This window comes from Gopherus evgoodei, chromosome 1 (genome assembly GCF_007399415.2).
Source record: "Gopherus evgoodei ecotype Sinaloan lineage chromosome 1, rGopEvg1_v1.p, whole genome shotgun sequence".
NCBI lineage: Eukaryota > Metazoa > Chordata > Testudines > Testudinidae > Gopherus > Gopherus evgoodei.
The window spans coordinates 352,311,087-352,332,783 of record NC_044322.1 but is presented as its reverse complement, the minus strand read 5'-3'; the positions used below and the strand labels follow the sequence as shown (position 1 = coordinate 352,332,783).

General features: G+C 45.9%; 1 protein-coding gene across 6 annotated transcripts in view; it reads right to left on the bottom strand.

Annotated features, from left to right (window-relative positions):
• FRMD4A (FERM domain containing 4A) overlaps positions 1–21,697 on the bottom strand; it is a 410,751-nt gene that overhangs the window by 82,200 nt on the left and 306,854 nt on the right. For all 6 annotated transcript variants that reach the window (XM_030565719.1, XM_030565643.1, XM_030565594.1 and 3 more), the window contains exon 8: positions 3,260–3,343. In XM_030565719.1, coding sequence (XP_030421579.1) covers positions 3,260–3,343 — 84 coding nt within the window. The remainder of the gene's footprint in view (positions 1–3,259; positions 3,344–21,697) is intronic.

The window sequence follows — 21,697 nt, the reverse complement described above, 5'->3', positions numbered from 1 at the left end:
GCAAATGTGACCCATAACTGATGCCTGCCTGAGTCTGCAGAGAGCCTGAAACAATAGCTCCAAGAGATATGAATTGCCCCATTCATCTTTATCTCTGAAGTCTGCTACCACCCCGAGGAGGGGTGGGGACCTGGTGTGGGGGCTGGGCAAGAGCATGGGGACAATGCCATGAAAGTCTGTGTAGGTTGTGCCTAAGATCCCAGACTGACTTAATTCAGCCCTGCCTACACTTAAATGTTCAGCACTTCTCACACTTGTGTCTCTATACATATTCCAACTTAAATTCAATGAAAGCTGTAGGGGGGTTGCTGGCACTACAGCTGGGAGGTGTGATACCCAGTGCGGGCAGACAAACTCGTTCTAGCTCAAATCGCAATATGGATGCTGAAGCAGAGGTGATGGCTCGGGCTACCCACCCAAGCCCACCTGACTCCCTGGGTCTGAGCTCGGGTGGTTAGCCCCAGCCTCAGCCAATGCCACAACATCCACACTGCTATTTTCAGTGCGCAAGCTCAAGTTGACTTACTGCAACTCCGTCTACGTGTGCTGGGACTCACACCTCCCAATACAGTGCAAACATACCCAAGGTGATCGGCACTTCTCACGGTTCGGTCCATAGGAAGAACGTACATGCACACAACTACTAAAGCAGTGGCAGCTATATAAAAGTGCCAAACTTTTAGTTTCTAATCATACTGAATTGACACGTAGCTGCATTATTATATATGGGTGAAGCTAGAAGTGGTCATATAAAAATGGTGAATATACGCACACAACCAACATATCTCGTTTGAGTCTTACCAATGCGGTTACAACTTTATAATCATTTTAGTTCGTTTTTAGGACATTAAAAATAAGTCAACAAAAGCAATTGAAAGAGCATTTTAAACATTCCCTTGTAGTGCTGGAAATGCACACAGCACAGCTCTGTGCTAATGCCAGAGAACGCGAGCGTGAAACTGATTGCAAATGGCAAAGGGAAGTGTGAAATCTGCTCTCACCATAAAATCTCAGAAAGACACCAAAAGTCAGGGAGCAGCAGAAATGTCGAAACGTAAATTGGAATTAAAAATTCTTTCCTTTTAGATCATCTGCCGTTTGACCAATATTTCAGAGAAGTGACTGTAGGCCTGATTCCTGTCAGAGGTTACAGTATGTGGGTGAACATTTGGAGGAAGAAAAACTGTCAGTAAAAAAGAATGAACTGTATGTGGGATAAAGCTGTGTAAGAACGTGGTCAGTGAAGTGAAACCAGGATCACAAGGGATTCTAATGGCTAAAGTCACTTGTTTTATTACCCTATGGAAAAAAATGAACTTTTTAACCTGGAGCCTGTTCCTGCATCCCTTATTCCTATGTCTTTCCCTTACTTGTGTGAGGACTCCCATTAACTTACATACAACTATGAGGAAGGATTTGTCTTTTCCCAATTGCTGTAAATCACAGTTTTGTAAACAGATTCTCTGGCTTGACCAACGTGACTCAATCCAAGTTCCAGACCAAGGGCGTGTGCATAGGAGGAAATAGGTTACCAGGCCTTTGTTGTTAAAGTCTCTTGCACTGAGCCAGGAGTTTGGCCAGATCCAGGGGTGTGTGTTGAGAGCTCAGCAGCTGGCTGCACACACACTGTGTACATGGGAAAAAGCAAAATCCATGGCTGGACCAAAATCCAATGGACTGGGGGAAGCTGAGACCCAGGGCTCTGTGCTGGTGGATTGAGGGACAACGATGATCAGGCTTGGCAAGGATGGGCCATGGATTCTGAGTGGTGAATAAGCTGTCCAGTTTCCTCAGGAAAAGGAAAGAGACCCCAGCAAGAGGCGGAATGTGTGGGTGTATTGGAGGATAGGTCAAGTCTCACCCTAAAGAGACCAAACTCTTGGCCAAAGGAAACAGTAGGCTCCTCAGCTGTTCCCTCCCGCACACTTCGCACATGAGCCCAGCCAGCCCATGAAAGAAGTAGTGGGTGGTGGGCATCTTCGGCTACATTTTTCAGGTTTTCAAGCAGGTTCAGTGTGCTGGGTCAGAGACAGAAATACTGGTGATCTGCCTGTGCCCCAACCTAGGATTCTGAATCAGAGTCTGGGACTCTTCAAACCTCTTCCGATGAACTCAGAAAATGTTTAGCAGCTTTGCAGATTAGCTCTTGTTCTGCTGTGCATCAGTTACAGCTAATTCTGGTGATGTAGCCCCGCAAAGAGAAATGGCTAGGATCTCCAGGGGGTGGGGTAGGGGGATCACAAATCAGAAAACAAAATCCATATTCTCTGCCATCATCAAATTACCAGGCTGCAGAAACTAAAGGAGTAGCAGATAAGAGAACTATCCTCCCACTGCCAGGCTTGAGGAGCCCAATTCTTTAAAGACAAACATGAAAGAATCACAAGCAGAAAAGCAAATCAATCCCTTGCCCCCTGCTCAAATGACCTTTCCTCTGACTTATTCCTATCTGCAGTGCTGAAAAGGCTGGGAGAGGCAGACAAATAAGCTATGTTGGTGGGGGGGGGTCGAGCGGTAAATGGGGTGCTGCGTCTACTCTGACACACCAACAGATTTTGTTTTCAATGCAATAACATAGGAGGAGGAAAACGTAATGCAGCACTTAGCACCTACATAATGCTGAATATGTTCTGAGCGCTGTACGGGCGCTGGGTCTGAATGTAGCCTCCCACAAATGGACAGCCCCTGCCTATACAGGACGAGAATCAGACCCTTTGGTGTTGGTTATTCCATGCAGACAGGATTTGCAGAATCAGGCCCAACAATTCCTCCTTGCTTATGGGCTCAATCCTGCTCATCTTCCCCACACCAGCAGTCCCATAGGGCCCCAACTCTCCATTGCTTTACACCCTGGGTAGCCATTTACACCTGTGCAAAAAGAGTGTAAGGTGGATATAAGATGCTACCGTACCAAACTGGGAGCACTCTACATCCATGTTGCACAGGTGCAAGTAGCTGCATAAGGTAACACGTGGAGAATCAGGCCTACTGACTTCAGTGGGACCGACCTGCATGAGTAAGGCAAACAGCATTTGGGGCTCAAACCTCTCTTTCAGGCTGGGGAGTAGTATTGTACCTATCTGGCAGATGGGGAAACTGAGGAACAGAGCGGTTAAAGTGACTTGCCCAAGATCACACTGTAAGTCAATGGCAGAGCCAGGACTAGAATCCAGAAGGTCCTGGATTTCAGATCTGCTCGCTGGTAGCTACCCAGGCTGCCTCACAGTGGATGAGACAATTACATGTATTGATAGGTTACCAGTAAGCAAGGGAGGGGTGCTCCTTCAGGGCTTGCGTTGGAAGGGCTGGAAGCTTCTTCAAGTCAGTCTTTACAATTTCATTGCTGAAAGAGAGAGAGTTGAAAAGGGGATCAGACTACAAGAAAACCACAATATCTGATATGACCCGACCCAGCTGGCTGGCTGCTATGGCTCTGCATCTGTTCCTCCTTAATGACATGCACTAGGCTCTCCTTTCTTCCCTTTCTTTCTTTTAAAGGCAGCGTAGTAATGTTTTCCTCCAATACCACACTCGGAGCAGAGTTGTCCCAGCTGGCTACGTTTATTTGTCTCATATAATCGCTTTAAAATATAAATACCCAACAATGGTACAGTTTCACTGGGCAGCCCTGTGGGTAAATGCATATGGAAAGAGGAGCAGGGGGGAGAAATGGCTGCACATGGCACCGTTGTTTAAACAATTCCCGTCTGGTGCAAAACGTAGCATTTTGTTGTCATAGCAACACAGGTTGCTTGTCCTATTATTCAAAACCCTCACTGAGATTGGACCCAGCCACCTGAGAGATTGGCATCCCCCTCCATGACCTCCTGTGGTGGCTACGTCCCACTGGGGCAATGAAACTGCAGACCCATGGGGGAGGCGGATGAGCATGGGCGATGAAGTAATCGCAAGACCTGGAGTTCAACTGTGGAACTTACTTTTATAGAATCACAGCAATCCCCCCCCCCAAATAAATGAGAACGTAAAAAATGTTCTATAAACCAATCAGGCTGCTTCCGCGTCTCCTACAGGTGGGGAAGGAAAAACAGAGCGAGAGCGTGAACACTTGTTATTTTTATTTCTGTTTTTATATGTAAAAGTCACTCAGATACAATGGCAACAGGGGCAATATAAGACAGTCTGCGCGATGTGGAACGCCAGGGTTAATACGCTCACTGACTTCCCCTCGTAACAGCAATTTTTCCTTCCTCAATAAAATGCAAGTTTGCCATACCCTCTCCCCCCAAAGATCATTTTCTGCATAATTATCTGAAGTTGCTCCTCCTCCTGTTGTGGGTTCTTGACACTCATAGAAACATCTAATACACAGACACTTGCACACAGCAATTTCTTGCTAGCCTGTGCTTTTCTTTTAAGTTAATTGGCAAACTGTTGAAAGGCGTCGGGCCGACAGCACTGGAGACTGAAACCCTCAACACCCCTAAACAGGTACAGAGCAGGCAACAGCAGCACAGGCAATGTCATTCACTCCCCGTGGCCCATTCAGTCTTCAGCCTCATTGCTGAGTTGTTATGTGGATGCTCCTCCATTGAGATATGGACTGAAACCACATTTCACTGAAGCTCATTTCAGATAGGCTAAATCATAGCCATTTTGTTGATGACTTTCAGTTCCTATGAAGATGGACCAGGCTCACATCCATGACACAGAAGGGGAAAACAGAACATTCACTAGGACACCAATTGATGGTGAGATAGCAAGAAACCTCCTCTTGAGTAATAACTAGAGATCTTATTCTCCTTCACACTGGTGTAAGTCTGGAGTCTATTTAAGTCAAGAGAGTTACACTGGTATAAAACCAGTGTAAATGAGATCAGAATTGACAAGAAGAAAGATACAGAGAGACATCATCTTCCTTTCCAAATGCAAACAGATGGACATCATACCAAAAAGGACTGAAGGTAAAAAATCCATTACAATCTACATATCACACAGACTATGCTAAGAGATTGTGTCACACACTCTCAAAGAAACTGCTGAACCACCTGATCAACATCCTGTACAGCAAACAGGCAAAGATTACGAATGAGCTCTCAAAACTGGATACTCTCATAAAAAAACAACAACCCTCCACACAAACTTCCCTGTGGCTGGACTTTACAAAAATTAGACAAGTCATTTACAACACACACTTTGCTTCTCTACAAAGGAAAAAGGACACTAAACTGTCTAAACTACTACATGCCACCACAGTGGTTCCCTTAACTCACCCAACAATATTGTTAATCTATCCAGCTGTACCCTTAGCCTGGCAGAAGAATCTGTCTTATCTCGGGGCCTCTCCTTCTGCCCCTCCACCTCCCATGAACATTATACCATTCTGTGGTGACCTAGAATCTTACTTTCGATGTCTCCGACTCAAGGAATATTTCCAACACCTCTGAACAGCATAGAAACCCAGAGAAACCTTCCTACCAACACTACAAAATGAAGGATTCTGCGTCAACTCCTCCTGAAGGTCAAAACAGACTGGACTTCTACATAAAGTGCTTCCACCGACATGCATGGGCTGAAACTGTGGAAAAGCAGCATCACTTGCCCCATAACCTCAGCTGTGCAGAACACAATGCCATCCACAGCCTCCGGAACAACTCTCACACCATAATCAAACAGGCTGACAAAGGAGGTGCTGTTGTCATCACGAATAGGTTGGAATATGAATGAGAGGCTGCTAGGTAGCTCTCTAATACCACATTCTACAGTCCATTACTCTCTGATCCCACTAAGGGTTACCAAAAGAAACGAAACCATCTGTTCAACAAACTCCTTGAAAAAGCACAGGAACAAATCTGCACAGACACACCCCTAGAATCCTGACCAGGGGTATTCTATTTGCTACCCAAGATCCATAAGCCTCGAAATCCTGGACGCACCATCATCTCAGGCATTGGCACCCTGACAGCAGGATTGACTGGCTATGTAGACTCTCTCCTCTACATCCTACGCTATCAGCATTCCTAGCTATCTTCGAGACACCACTGACTTCCTGAGAAAACTACAATCCATAGGGGATCTTCCAGAAAACACCATCCTGGCCACTATGAATGCAGAAGCCCTCCACAGCTGACACCAACATTCACACAGAAGATGGACTATAAGCCATCAGGAACAGTATCCCCGATAATGTCGTGGCAAACCTGGTGGCTGAACTTTGTGACTTTGTCATCATCCACAACTATTTCACATTTGGGGACAATGTATACCTTCAAGTCAATGGTACTGTTATGGATACCCGCATGGCCCCAAAGTATACCAACATCTTTATGGCTGACTTAGAACAATGCTTCTTCAGCTCTTGTCCCCTAACGCCCCCACTCTACTTGCGCTACATTGATGACATCTTCATCATCTGGACCCATGAAAAAGAAGCCCTTGAGGAACTCCACCATAATTTCAACAATTTCCATCCCACCATCAACCTCAGCCTGGACCAGTCCACACAAGAGATCCACTTCCTGGACACTACAGTGCTAATAAGCGATGGTCACAGACACCACCCTATACCGGAAACCTACTGACCGCTATACTTACCTACATGCCTCCAGCTTTCATCCAGACCACACCACACAGTCCATTGTCTACAGCCAAGCTCTAAGATACAACCACATTTTCTCCAACCCCTCAGACAGAGATAAACACCTACAAGATCTCTATCAAGCATTCTTAAAACTACAGTACCCACCTGCTGAAGTGAAGAAACAGATTGACAGAGCCAGAAAAGTACCCAGAAGTCACCTACTACAGGACAGGCCCAACAAAGCAAGTAAAGAACGCCACTAGCCGTCACCTTCAGCCCCCAACTAAAACCTCTCTAGTGCATCATCAAGGATCTACAACCTATCCTGAAGGACGGTCCCTCACTCTCACAGATCTTGGGAGACAGGCCAGTCCTCGCTTACAGACAGCCCCACAACCTGAAGCAAATACTCACCAGCAACCACACACCACACAACAAAAACACTAACCCAGGAACCTATCCTTGCAACAAAGCCCATTGCCAACTCTGTCCACACATCTATTCAAGGGACACCATCATAGCACCTAATCACATCAGCCACACCATAAGGGGCTCAAGTATCAGAGGGGTAGCCGTGCAAGACAAACCCAAGAAAGAAACCAACAGGACTCCACTGGCCATCACATACAGCCCCCAGCTAAAACCCCTCCAACGCATCATCAAGGATCTACAACCCATCCTGGACAATGATCCCACACTTTCACAGGCCTTGGGTGGCAGGCCAGTCCTTGCCCACAGACAACCTGCCAACCTGAAACATATTCTCACCAGTAACTGCACACCGCACCATAATAACTCTAGCTCAGGAACCAATCCATGCAACAAACCTCGATGCCAACTCTGCCCACATATCTACACCAGCGACACCATCACAGGACCTAACCAGATCAGCCACACCATCACTGGTTCATTCACCTGCACATCCACCAATGTAATATACGCCATCAAATGCCATCAATGCCCCTCTGCTATGTACATCGGCCAAACTGGACAGTCTCTACGGAAAAGGATAAATGGACACAAATCAGACATTAGGAATGGCAATATACAAAAACCTGTAGGAGAGCACTTCAACCTCGCTGGCCACACTATAGCAGACCTTAAGGTGGCCATCCTGCAGCAAAAAAACTTCAGGACCAGACTTCAAAGAGAAACTGCTGAGCTTCAGTTCATCTGCAAATTTGACACCATCAGCTCAGGATTGAACAAAGACTGTGAATGGCTTGCCAACTACAGAACCAGTTTCTCCTCTCTTGGTTTTCACACCTCAACTGCTAGAACAGGGCCTCATCCTCCCTGATTGAACTGACCTCGTTATCTCTAGCTTGCTTGCTAGCATATATATACCTGCCCCTGGATATTTCCACCACATGCATCTGAAGAAGTGGGTATTCACCCACGAAAGCTCATGCTCCAAAACGTCTGTTAGTCTATAAGGTGCCACAGGATTCTTTGCTGCTTTTACAAAAGGGGCTCGTTCACTTGCACATCTACCAATGTGATATATGCCATCATATGCCAGCAATGCCCCTCTGCCACGTACATTGGCCAAACCAGACAGCCTCTACGCAAAAGAATAAATGGACACAAATCAGATGTAAAGAATTATAACATTTAAAAACCAGCCGGGGAACACTTCAACCTCCCTAGACATTCAATTACAGACCTAAAAGTTGCAATTCTTCAACAAAAAAACTTCAAAAACAGACTCCAATGAGAAACTGCAGAATTGGAATTAATTTGCAAACTGGACACCATTAAATTAGACTTGAATAAAGACTGGGATTGGATGGGTCATTACACAAACTAAAAACTATTTTCCCATGCTAATTTTCCCCCCTACTGTTACTTACACCTTCTTGTCAACTGTTTGAAATGGGCCATCCTGATTATCACTACAAAAGTTTTTTTTCTCCTGCTGATAATAGCCCACTTTAACTGATTTGTCTTGTTACAGTTAGTTCGGCAACCCCCATCTTTTCATGTTCTCTGTGTATATCTATCTATCTATCTTCCTACTGTATTTTCCACTCCATGCATCTGATGAAGTGGGTTTTAGCCCATGAAAGCTTATGCCCAAGTAAATTTGTTAGTCTCTAAGGTGCCACAAGTTCTCCTCATTCTTTTTGCTGATACAGACTGACAGGGCTACCACTATGAAATTTGTGATTAGTTAGTAAGGAAAAACTATGGTGATATTTAGAAGCCATTCAGAACAGGCAAGAAACTTCACTCTGGAGCCCGGTGACCATCACAGGTGAAGTGATTTGATAATGAACTATCTCTGGTGAAAGAAGAGATTGTGATGCAACTGACACTGCTTTAGACATGGTTAGCAAGCATTTTCCCACAGCATTTCTCCACTCACATACCACAGTGATAGACACTGCTTAAGAACCTAGATGGGTATATCTAGACTAGAGTTTGTGGTCACGTTTTAACTCATGTTAATTGCTAGGCTGAGCCAGAGGGTGAACCACAAATGTATGTGTCCTGGAACAAACATTTGTGGAGTGTCTAGACTAGCATTTACAATCGAGTCAGTTAACTAGCAATCAATTAACTTGAGTTAAAACAGGACCACAAACTCTACTTGAGAAATCCTTATGGAGAGCACAGAGTTTCTTACAAAATGGGTTTTAGTTTCTCATCTGGACAAAGATATGCTGGAAAGTACCCACAAGAAATTGTGAGGGCACAAAACCAGTGCAAACTAGTAAATCCTAGAATGCAAATGTACAGTGGCTAAAATATCAATATTTGCCAATATATATATATATATATATATATATATATATATATATATATATATATATATATATATATATATATATATATATATATATATATATATATATATATATATATATATATATATATATATATATATACAAAACTGTTTCCTATTCTAAGTGTAAAGAAAAACTGTAATATCTCAGATACCAATGTCAGATGACTTTTGGCAAATGCTGACCTTTTACGGGCTACCATTGTCTTGTACCCCATCATTCAGTTGTCAATCCTTCTTAAGAGCAAATTTTCAAAAATCATTCTGGTTTTTTACTTCTGCAGGAAACACATATCTGCACAAGTTTGAGTTGTTGCTCTATTCAGCATTATCCGCTGATCTGACCTCTATGTTCTGTGGCTGACAGAAGAGACAACCCAGATAACACCACCTTGCCACTTACATAATTCATTGTATTTGCTCAGACAGGTCAGTCTCCTCTACAGCAACTGCGCACTCGACCCTTGCCAACTTTTTTAACATTGTGAAAGACTTGAAAAAGTCAATTCTCCAAGAAGCAGCCAGCACCCATATTGTACATCTGCTTGGGTAGATTCCATACAAGAAACTTGTCTGAATTCTGCTGTGACATTGCACCCCATAATGCTTTATAGATATATGCTTATGAGTGTAAATATGACATACTGTAACTGGAATATGTTTTAGGCTATCTATGCCATGTATCTTTGCAAAGGTTATGTTCTACTGAATATATTCATCCTACTCATATGCATGTATCATTTTTATATCTGAAGTTATGAGTATTGGCTCTATGCTTGTATTTAAAGTGTTTGCTGTAGGAAGCACCTAAGGCAGAATTGGTCATCATAGTGTCAAGGGGTTATTCAAGTAATTGGGAGTACTTGGCTAACAATGGACCTTGACAGACGCCAATCCACATCTGAGCTTTCCTGGGAACATTCGGGCTAACATGTGGGCAATGATGTCAGCCTGTAGAGAACTGAGTCATGTATGGACATGCGACTTGTCCACGTGTAGTGAGGCGGACTGGTTCCCAGCCTCTCTGGAGGGGGACGAGCCCCTCCAGAAGCCAAAGTGGGCAGAGCCAATGGAGCTTGCGCCTGCCCCCCAGAGGTCAGGGTGCAGGACAGGAACTACGAAAGCCCAACCCCAGAACTCAGTAGAGGCCCGGCCACCGGAGAAGCCAGACGCCTGTGGCCTAGCTCCCGGCAGGGAGACTCCTGCAGCTTGCAGCTGACCTGAGGATTGGCCAGATGCCAAGCAGACCCCGGAAAAGTTGGTACCCCTGCTGCTGGCAAGTTACCCGGAGGAGCTGACAAGCCTACCTACTGCCTGGGTACTGCCGGGTACCCAGAGGAGCCCATGGTGCTTGACTCAGTGGAAGACTCCGTCCAGATGCAGGTACCTCTGGAGGGGGAGGTAGGAAGTACTCGAGGGCAGCCGACCCTAGTCTGGCTGCAGCACACCCAGAGTCAATGTCAGTGTGTGTTGAGGCCAGGATCCCCACTGATGCAGCAGTGGGTCATCCATCGCTGCTAGGACCCCAGACTGGGATGCAGTGGAGTGGGAGGACCTGCGTTCCCCCGCCACCCAACTCGCAGGTGGCCATCTCCCTCTCTCATCAGGCTCTTCGGAGCCAGGACCTGGGCCTGTTATTGAACTGTTTGCTCAGCCCCTACCTGGGGGCCTGAGGTGCTGTCTGTTTGCCGCCCAGTCAGGCTAATTCTCCCAGTTCACTGGACCTAAGTAGTGAGGCGGCCTGGTTCCCAGCCGCCCCAGAGGGAGGCGAGCCCTGGCGGAACCCCTACATCATATGACTCCAAAACTCCATCTTGTAGCTGTGATTCTACATAGGGGAGAGAGAGGTTTTAACCCACGAGAGAGACTATATAAGCTCCTGGAAACCCCTCCATTTTGTCTTCAGCTGGTTCAAGAGAGAGCCTCTCTACCCGAAAGAGATGCCTGAAAGAAACTGGAACAAAGGGCAGTAACTACAGGGGTGTGAGTGATTGCTGGACCCAGACTAGAAGGAAGTCTAGTCTGTAAAAGAAGCTTATTGGAACATCTCTGAGGGTGAGATTTACCCGCATTCAGTTTCTTACTGTATCAGGCTTAGACTTGCATGTTTTATTTTATTTTGCTTGGTAACTTACTTTGTTCTGTCTGTTATTACTTATCCTACTTTTTATATTTAATAAAACCACTTTTTACTTATTAATTAACCCAGAGCAAGTATTAATACCTGGGGGAATCAAACAATTGTTCATATCTCTCTATCAGTGCTATAGAGGGCGAACAATTTATGAGTTTACCGTTATAAGCTTTATACAGAGTAAAACGGATTTATTTGGGGTTTGGCTCCCATTAGAAACTGGGTGTCTGGGTGTTGCAGACAGGAGCACTTCTTAAGCTGTTTTCAGTTAAGCCTGAAGATTTTGGGGGATGTGGTTCAGTTCTGGGTCTGCGGTTGTAGCAGGATAGTGTGTCTGGCACAACTAGGCAGGCACTTAAATCTCAAGCTGCCAAGGAAAACAGGCTTAGAGGTACTCTCATCACATCAGGTGGCAGTCCCAAGGGGGTTTCTGTGACTCAACTTGTCACATCTGCCATTAATAAAGAGAAGTATGAGAAGTTTCCAAAACATATCTGGGAAACAAAGGGAAGTGATTTCCAAAATGGGCCTTTCCAAGACCCACACAGAAAGCTGTCAAACAGGTGACAAGTCTAATGGTGATGAACTGCCCTTGAGCTGCTGGAGAAATCCCAGAACTGGTAATGCCAGCCTGTGAAAGGATGAACTAATCCGGTGAACTCTGGTGCTTCCCTTGGTAAAGGCTATAACTGCACCACGGCAAAAAGTTTTTTAAGGATCAGAGGAAAAGTAGAAGTCATTCATAGTGGCATTGGATGGGGTGGCCTTTGCGGACAATATCAACATAGTGTGGTCTAAATGTAAATGTTACCTTGGGTGGCAGAGTGTTCCTGTTCCACAGAATGGGTTCATCACCATCAGAAATAGTTCAAGCTCCCTCACACAACCCTGCCAACTGTAGCTCAAAGGATCACCTCCTAGGCTGAGAGAGCAGTTCAGATTCCATGGCCCATTCAATCGTTAGGGTTCTGCTGAGACTGCCATACTACTGCTTTTTATTGTGATGACACTGGTCTCACCAGAAATAAACTGAGAATCCCAAACAGCCATCATGACTAATACCTGAATAAGGGTGGATTTGAACTTGTGATCTACAGGTGAAAGGCTGCCTAATATACAATTACCAAGTCCCCCGAGCAATTTGGTCATCTCGTTATGATTAATAATTATACTATATTAAGGAAAAGATTGAATAACAATATGAACATAGATTATAAAAAGTCCATCTACAGGTCAGCTAAGCCATTTTAAAAAGGTGGGGAGGGGAGTGAGGGAAAGAGAATATGGTATGGCTGACTGATTTAATCACTGTCTTGGAACTCCCTAGCTCTAATCTTGGTTCTGATACTGACGCCCTCCTTAGGCAAGTCAATTAACCCCTCTGCCTCAACCTCCCCATTGGTACATTAAAAATAACAGTATCTATCTACCTCAGGGTGGCTTTGCAAAAATTAAACATTTACAAGATGCTCAGCAAACGAAACATGTTAAATACTGCTTGTCCTGCAATTAATTTTAAGCTAGATTAGTCATGCCATCTGCTCTCAGCAAATTCAGAAACTTTCTGCTACATGTAATATCAACCAGCAATTACAAAAGAAACTGCAGGCTAAATCTCCCTATTCTTATCAGTCTCAGAATTATCTCCATTGAATAAAAGGGGAGGAATGTGCTCTGAGACCGAGGCAGAAAAGGTGCCATTACAGGAGCAAGGTTTTATGAACACTATTGTTATGGTGCAATACGAACGGCTGCATGTTGGCTCCTGTAATTCTTAAACCCGAATTGCATAAATGCTGTTTTATTACACAGGCTGAAAATTAAGCATATAATTGTTTTTGAGATTACAATATGCACAAACATGTATATTATTTTAAAATGTCATTTAGTAGCAAATTAGCCCTCTGCCTTGCTTCCCTGGCTGTTGTCACTATTCAGTGTTTTGCGAGGGGATACTCTTGTACTTTTCTCCCCATGCATATCCTGACTCAAAGAAGCTAACAAAGATGGACTGGTTTTGGAGCTATTTAAAAAGACTGGGTTTTTTACCTTTTTTTATTTTTTATTTTTTTTACCAATCTGGGGAACAAGTACTCTATGTGAGGGGTGTCTAGCTTTCTTGGCACTGTTGTTTAAGATCTAAAATGCTAACCCTCCATTAAACCAAAGGCAACATGAGCTTTCCCATTGACTTCAATAAGCACTGGATCAGGCCCCGAATCAGGTAGGATTAGATTGGGGGGAAAGTTCAAACACTAGCAATATGCTCAGCTGTGCCGGGGAAAGTGATCCACAGCAGTGCAGTATGTTTCAGGTGAAGTATTCAATACTTTCATAGGTACCACAGGCCATAGAACTTCCCCAGAATAATTCTGAGAGTAGATCTTTTAGAAAAACATCCACATTTTATTTTTAAATGTCCAATGATGGAAAAATCCATGATAACCCTTGGTAAATTGTTCCAGTGGTTAATTACCCTGACAGTTAAAAGTGTACCCCTTAAATCCAGCCTGAATTTCTCTAGTTTCAACTTCCAGCTATTGGATCGTGTTACGCCTTTCTCTGCTAGATTGAAGAGCCCATTATCAAATATTTGTTCCCCATGTTGGTATTTATAGACTGTGACCAAGTCATCCCTTAACCTTCTCTTTGTTAAATTAAATAGAGTTCCTTGAGTCTATCACTATAAGACACGTTTTCTAATCCTTTAATCATTCTTGTGGCTCTTCTCTGAATCTTCTCTTGTTTATCAATATCCTTCTTGAATTGTGGCCACCAGAACTGAATACGCTATTCCAGCAGACTTTGCATCAGTGCCAAATATAGAGGTAAAATAACCTCTCTACTATTTGAGATTCCTCCGTTTATATGTTCCAGGATTGCATTAGCCCTTTTGCCCCAATGTCAGATTTGGAGTTTATCCACCAAGGTCCTCATATCTTTTTCAGAGTCACTTTTTCCCAGGATAGAGTCTCCATCCTGTAAATATGGCCTGTGTTCTTTGTTCACAGATGAGTAATTTACATTTAGCCGTATTAAAATGCATATTGTTTGCTTGCACCCAGCTTACCAACTGAGCCAGATCGCTCTTGTATCACTGACCTATCTTCTTCATTATTTATCACTCCCACAATTTTTGTGTCATCTGCAAATATTATCAGTGATGATTTCATGTTTTCTTCCAGGTCATTAAAATAGTGTAGGGCCAAGAACTGATTCCTGTGGAACCCCACTAGAAACATACCTGCCTGGGGAGGGACAGGTCAGTGGTTTGAGCATTGATCTGCTAAACCCAGGGTTCAAACTTTGAGGGGGAACTGGGGTAAAACTCTGTCTGGGGATTGGTCCTGCTTTGAGCAGAAGATTAGACTAGATGATCTCCAGAGATCTCTTCTAACCCTGATATTCTATGATGATGATTCCTCATTCACAGTTATATTTTGAGACCTATCTCTTAGCCACATTTTAATCCATTTAATGTGTCAAGTTAATTTCATAACATTCTAGTTTTTTAATCAAAATGTCATGCATACCAAGTCAAACACCCTACAGAAGTCTATTACATCAACACTTTTACCTTTATCAACCAAATTTGTAATCTCATGAAAAAAGATATCAGATCAGTTTGACAAGATCTATTTTTAATAAACTCATGTTGATTGGCATTAATTATATTAACCTCCTTTATTTCTTTATTAATTGAGTCCCATACCATCTGCACCAGTATTTTGCCTGGAATCAATGTCAGACTAACAGGCCTACAATTATCCAGGCCTATAATTACCCAGGTCACACCATTTACCCTTTTAAAATATTGGCACAGCATTAGCTTTCTTCCAGTCTTCTGGAACTACCCCAGCATTTCCCAGTGTCTTACCCAGAGGCGCCAGGAGGGAGGCAGTCTGTGATATTTAGGACTGGGTTTTTCAAAGACTCTAAGCATAGGTGCCGAGTTTCCGATCTGCCGAGGGATGCTCCCTCTGGCTCTGCCCAGGCCCCACCCCTTCCAACCCCCACTCTGCCCTTCCCTGCCCAGTTCCACCGCCTCCCCCGAGCATGCTGCGCCTTCGCTCCTCCCCCTCGCCCCCAGCGCCTCCTGATGCCACAAAACAGCTGATCTGGGGCAGGTGGTAGGTGCTGGGAGGGAGGGGAAGGTGCTGATCAGTGGGGCCTGCTGGTGGGCAGGAGGTGCTGGAAGGGGAGGTTCTGATAGGGGGGCTGCCGGTGGGTGCTCAGCACCCACAATTTTTTCTCCCATAGGTGCTCCAGCCTCGAAGCACCCATGGAATAGGTGCCTATGGGCAGGTCTTCACTACCCACAAGATCAGTGGGTAGTGATTGATCTATTGGGGATCAATTTATCGCATCTTGTATAGATGCGATAAAATCGATCCCTGATTGCGCTCCCCATTGACTCTGGAACTCCAGCTCGTGAGAGGCGAAAGCAGAGTCGATGGGGGAGTGGCAGCGGTCCACTTGTCGCCATCCTCATGGCCAGGTAAGTCAACCTAAGATACGCTGACTTTAGCTACGCTATTCGTGTAGCTGAGGTTAGCATATCTTAGGTCGACCCCCCCCGCCAGTGTAGACCAAGGGCTTGTCTACATCAGAAAGTTGCAGCGCTGGTGAGGGAGTTACAGCGCTGCAACTTTGAAGGTGTACACATCTGCAGGGCATCACCAGCGCTGCAACTCCCTGTTTGCAGCGCTGGCCGTACTCCCGTTTTGTCTCGGGTGTAGAGGATCCAGCGCTGGTGATCCAGCGCTGGTAATCCAATGTAAACACTTACCAGCGCTTTTCTTGACCTCCGTGGAAGGAGGAAGCCTCTGGTAATCAAGCTGGTCTCCTTCCCCGGCTTGCGCTCTCGTTCCCGGAACCCCGAGCAAGCAGGTCTCCTTCCCTGCGGTTTGCAGGGGGGTTCGGGAACGTGAGAGCAAACCGGGAAAGGAGACCAGCTTCGCCGCGGTTTGCTCTCGCGTTCCCCGAGCAAGCAGGTCTCCTTCCCTGCGGTTTGCAGGGTGGCTCCGGGAACGCGAGAGCAAACCGCGGCGAAGCTGGTCTCCTTCCCCGGCTTGCTCTCTCGTTCCCGGGACCCCGAGCAAGCAGGTCTCCTTCCCTGCGGTTTGCAGGGTGGCTCCGGGAACGCGAGAGCAAACCGCGGCGAAGCTGGTCTCCTTCCCCGGTTTGCTCTCTCGTTTCCGGAACCCCGAGCAAGCAGGTCTCCTTCCCTGCGGTTTGCAGGGTGGCTCCGGGAACGCGAGAGCAAACCGCGGCGAAGCTGGTCTCCTTCCCCGGTTTGCTCTCTCGTTCCCGGAACCCCGAGCAAGCAGGTCTCCTTCCCTGCGGTTTGCAGGGTGGCTCCGGGAACGCGAGAGCAAACCGCGGCGAAGCTGGTCTCCTTCCCCGGAACCCCCCTTGAAGCCGCCCAACAGCGCTGCAGTGTGGCCACATCTAACACCACTTGCAGCGCTGGTTGCTGTAAGTGTGGCCACTCTGCAGCGCTGGCCCTATTCAGCTGTACTAATACAGCTGTAACAACCAGCGCTGCAAAATTTTAGATGTAGACATGGCCCAGGGCTAAGAGTCTAAGAGAATTCAAGGCCTGAAGTCAACAGGCATCTTGCCATTGACTTCAAAAAGTACAGAATCAAGAGCTAAGTGTCCATCTCCTATTGAAAGTCAATAGGATTTGGGCACCTCATTCCCATAGGCTCCTTTAGAAATCCAAGCCTAAATGTATAATTTTTCAGCCCAAACAATCATATCCTTTGGTTATCCCTCCAAAACGAAGGTGAAAAATCAATTTCCCTTAACATACAAAGGGCTTTAACTTCTTTTTTAAAACCCAGCTGAGTAGTACATCCTCTGCAATTCTGCCTTTAAAGCCATGTGAACTTGTTGGAAAATTCTTGAAACCCAATCAGCAGTAGCAGGAAAAACTCCATCTAAAGGGATATTCAGGAAATGACACAATAATGCTCCTATTGACTCCAGGGCTCTTGATAATTACTGTCGAGCTCTGCATGGAATCTAAAGAATTGGAGCAGACCGATGACAGCAAACACTGGGCCTTATAAAGCTTATTTTTTTCTGTCTTTCCTGCACCATGGGTTTCCATCCCAGGGTTGCTGATGCCCTGTGTTTTGGCTATGGCTACACTAGAGAGCTTATAGCATGGCACGCAAGCATCTTTATGTGTTTCTAATGGGGGAAAACAGGCATCATCTTTGACCATTTACATATTTAATTTTACATTGGGTGATAACCTTTTCTACATTTAGAGTTGGGGAAAAGTTCAGAAGGAGAGTCGGGGAAGTTAGAATCTGAGGGAGTCTGCTGAGGGGTGGTGCTGCAGCGTGGCTGCTGTCTTTTGTATAACCACGGTGCTAGCAGACAGACTTCCGCTGAATGGCAGCTTTTGGTGTATGATATTCTGCTACTGAATAGCGATTGAGCAGGCGCCTGCCCCCAAGCCACACAGAAGTGTAGGCTGGCAGAGGGGCAGAGCTTCCTGTCCCTTGAAATTCTTAACAGTTAGGTCACAAAGACTGTCTGTCAGCAAACTTACTATAGTACCAACATTTCCTTCAGTGAAGCCACTCTTACCCATTGCAGACATTGGCTATCTGGCCAGCCCGTCAAAGGGCAAACCAGAGTGCATCCCTGCCCCTGGAACCAATTTCCACCCAAGATTTCAATTGGTTCCAGGCTTACGTAGCCATCTGCTTTGCTTTGAATGATGATGGTCGCACATCACCTGTGACTCATTCAGAATGCATCTCAGGCACACACGGCTGCCACCACTCGAATCAAAGGCTGTGTCTACACTACCACTTATGTCAGTATAACTTATGTCACTTCAGGCATAGGTGCTGACTTTCCTTTTTCCAGGTGGGTGCTCCACCCTCGCTCTGCCCTGAGGCCCCCCTTTGCTTGCTGTGGGGGGAATCAGCAAGGCCTGTCAAAGTATGCTCGAGCCTGCACTCAGGTGGAGTTGCACATTGTCAATCAGCCTAGGCTCTGGTTCAGGGCTGGGCGGTAAACAAAGTCGCTCAGCTCCAACCTGCACTCAGGTGGGGCTGCAAGCAGTTAATGAGCCCAGGCTCTGGTTCAGAGCTGGGCAGGAAACAAAGTCACTCAACCTGGGCCTGCAACCAAAGTCAGTTAACTCAGGCTTTCATTCAGCTAGCCTGAGGGAGTGGGAGTCTGTCACCCACCGCTTGGGTGGCAGGGGGGATGCAGGCCCTCCCACTCCACAGTGTCCTGGCTCAGGGCCCTAAGGGTAGCGGAGGGGTCTGCCACCGCGTCAGTGGGGATCCAAGCCGCAACACACTGACTCACCCTCTGCCAGCGTTGCAGCCAAACAGGGGTCTACTACCCCAGGGTTACTTCCACACTCCCTCTCCAAGGGTACTTGCTGATCCAGTGAGGTAAGATGATCGGCGGGGACCTCATTGCCAGCAGTAGCTCTGCTGGGGTTGGGCCAGCTGGTGGTCCGGGACAGTCGTCTGTCTCCTGCGCGGTCGAGTCATCCTGAGGTCTGGGTGGGCTGGGCCAGTCATCTGCCAGGTCAGTCCAGGGTCCAGGTGGTCTGGACCAATCATCTGCACTCTGCGGGCCTGCTGCCACCTCCCAGCACGAGAGCTCAGAGGAAGCATTTGTCCCCTCCAGTGGCTAGGCCACGACTGAGCTTCCGGGTCCCACCTTTATTCTTCCGGCCCCGCTGTTGGCATGGAGCTAGGGGTAGGGCTCTGCCCACAAGGGTTGGAGCCACACTCTTCTTCTGTGTCTAAGGACAGCCCGTCCACCTCACTACAATCCCCCAGCACTGGACAACTCATCTTCCCCAAGACTTGCAGCAAGAGCAGCCATCTTGGGAGAGGTGATAACTGATCAGGTGAGAATGGCAGAAAGTTGCCACCAGAATTTTGTGAGGTCACCTCTGATTTCCACGAAGGTTTGCACGTTCCCAAATCACTTTCAGAATGCACAAAAACCTCATCACCATGTGATGTCACTTCTCAGGATGATGAGGTTTTGATGTCATCATGCCTACATCGCACTGTGCTGACGCCAAGCTGTGATGTAACGATCAAAGCACCATAGGACTAGATATATCACACCACGCTAGTCCCCACAGATAGGAATTCTGCAACAAGTCATGGGAATTCTCCCTTCCTTAAAGTTAAGCACCTGCTTAAGTGCTTTGCTGGATTGGGGCCAAAGAGAGACCATTAGTCTCCTGAGCAATAAATCTGACACTGCTTTCAGGCAATAAGTTTGCTGAAATTTTCCATTTTCCTTCTAAACATGCATCTCTTAGATAGTTTTGTTTCTGCAGAAAGCAGAGTTCAATAGTGCAGCCTTCATGAAATGTATGCTGTCATTTACAAGATATAATCTTTAAAACTCAGTAACAAAGACACTTTGTAACTGCAAAGCTTCTCCATATCAGACAATAGCAAAATCTATTAGTAACAACATTTCAACAATGATAAACCTCAAACGCAGATAGGTAACAACAGGAGCCACCTTCAGCCCTTGCATACATAGGTACAACTCCTATTGTCTACGAACAAAAGTTACTCCTGCTTGCATCTGGATGAGTTTATCCCTAAGACTTTAAGTTCATACATTGCTGTGTTGGTGAAACCCGTAAGCACAAATCTCAGTGGGTGAAATCCTGCTCCAGTGAAGTCAAAGGCAAAACGCTCATTGACTTCAGTAGCGTCAGGATTTCACCCAATAAGTAAACCCTCTCTAGTGAATGTGAAGTGCTCATGAAAGGTGCTGGATGGATGTCCCTGGAGAAAAGGCATAAAGTAGCGCAAGCTTCTCCTACCCTGCTCCTACAACATGCCTCAAACCCAGCCTACAGGCATACAGGTCAGTCTCCAAAGCCCATTCATATCTTGGCCTCTGTATCATGAGACCGTCAACAGGGTGCCAGTTATAATGGTGGGGTTTGGAAAGCAGATATTACATTGAGACCATCAAACTCACAGAGACCACCATGCAATGAAGACTTCCATTCACTTATCAAAATTAGCTGGCTACACAGGGAGGACACCTTGCAGCAGTGTGACCTACTGGATTGTGCACTAGAAATAGACTCAGGAGACCTGGATTCTACTCCTAGCTGTGGCCTACTGGGTTACCTTGAGCAAGTTGTTGCCACACTCTATGCCTCAGTTTCCCCTTCTGTAAAATGAGGATCCTGAGACCCTTTTTAAAGTGCTTTGAGATCTACAGATGAAAAGCACCTTATAAAAACTAGGTATTACCTTCACTCTGACATGGAGGGCCATTTAGCCCCATCTATGGTAGGGTTTTCTGTGATGTTGAAACCTGACCAACTCATTTGACACAGAGCAATGAACAGCCTTCAGTTGGTGAAAACTTTCCACTGCTACTTCCAGCTCTGCACTGGATTGGAATCGGACACCTAAAGGTGAAAGGTTCTACATCCAATCCCCCGAACCACCCACCTCACCCAATCTGCTCTGTCCTTAACCTTATTTAAGTCTGGCCTGTGCATGTTTTTTTATGTACAGGATACTCTGCTGTTCATAACCCTGTGTGCTGGAGGACATGGTTATCATGGGGTTTGATTGTCAAGGGAGGGACGCTTTCCCAGTTCAATGTGTTTTAAATCAGCCTGAATAATAAAATAGCTGAATGCCTCTCCTAGCTACCTAGCTAAATGGCACTGCTGGTAACGGTTGGAACTGAGAAATAAAGCAAGATCAGGCTTGTGTCTCCTTGTCACAGACATGTCAGGATTTCACAAGCTGACTGGGACTCTGAAAAATGATAGGGCAGAACCAGATTTTCTTTTTGTTGAGTGTCATCTCGCATTCCTGGCTGTTGTAGGGCAAGGTTACAATGTTTGCAATGCACGTTCCATCTTTCCAGTTTAAAAAAAAAAATTCAACTTATGTTAGTGCTGTTTAAAAGTCCTAGCCTGCCAGAGCTGGAGAATGAAGTCTTGTTTTATCTGGTCCTCTGTTTGGTCACAATCTTCTGTTCATCCCTGGTAGCACTGTGAGCATTCTACCAATGCACTTCAGCCTTGACTGGAGGGACCTTCTCTAGGGGCTGCATCCCTGCCCATCCATTCGCTGGCTTTCCTTCTGAGATCAGCTGCAAGGATGATTGATGATGGTTCTCCAGCTGCAGTCAGTTTGAGAGCAGTACAGTGTAATCTATAGTGGGGTTTTTTTTTGTAACATGGACC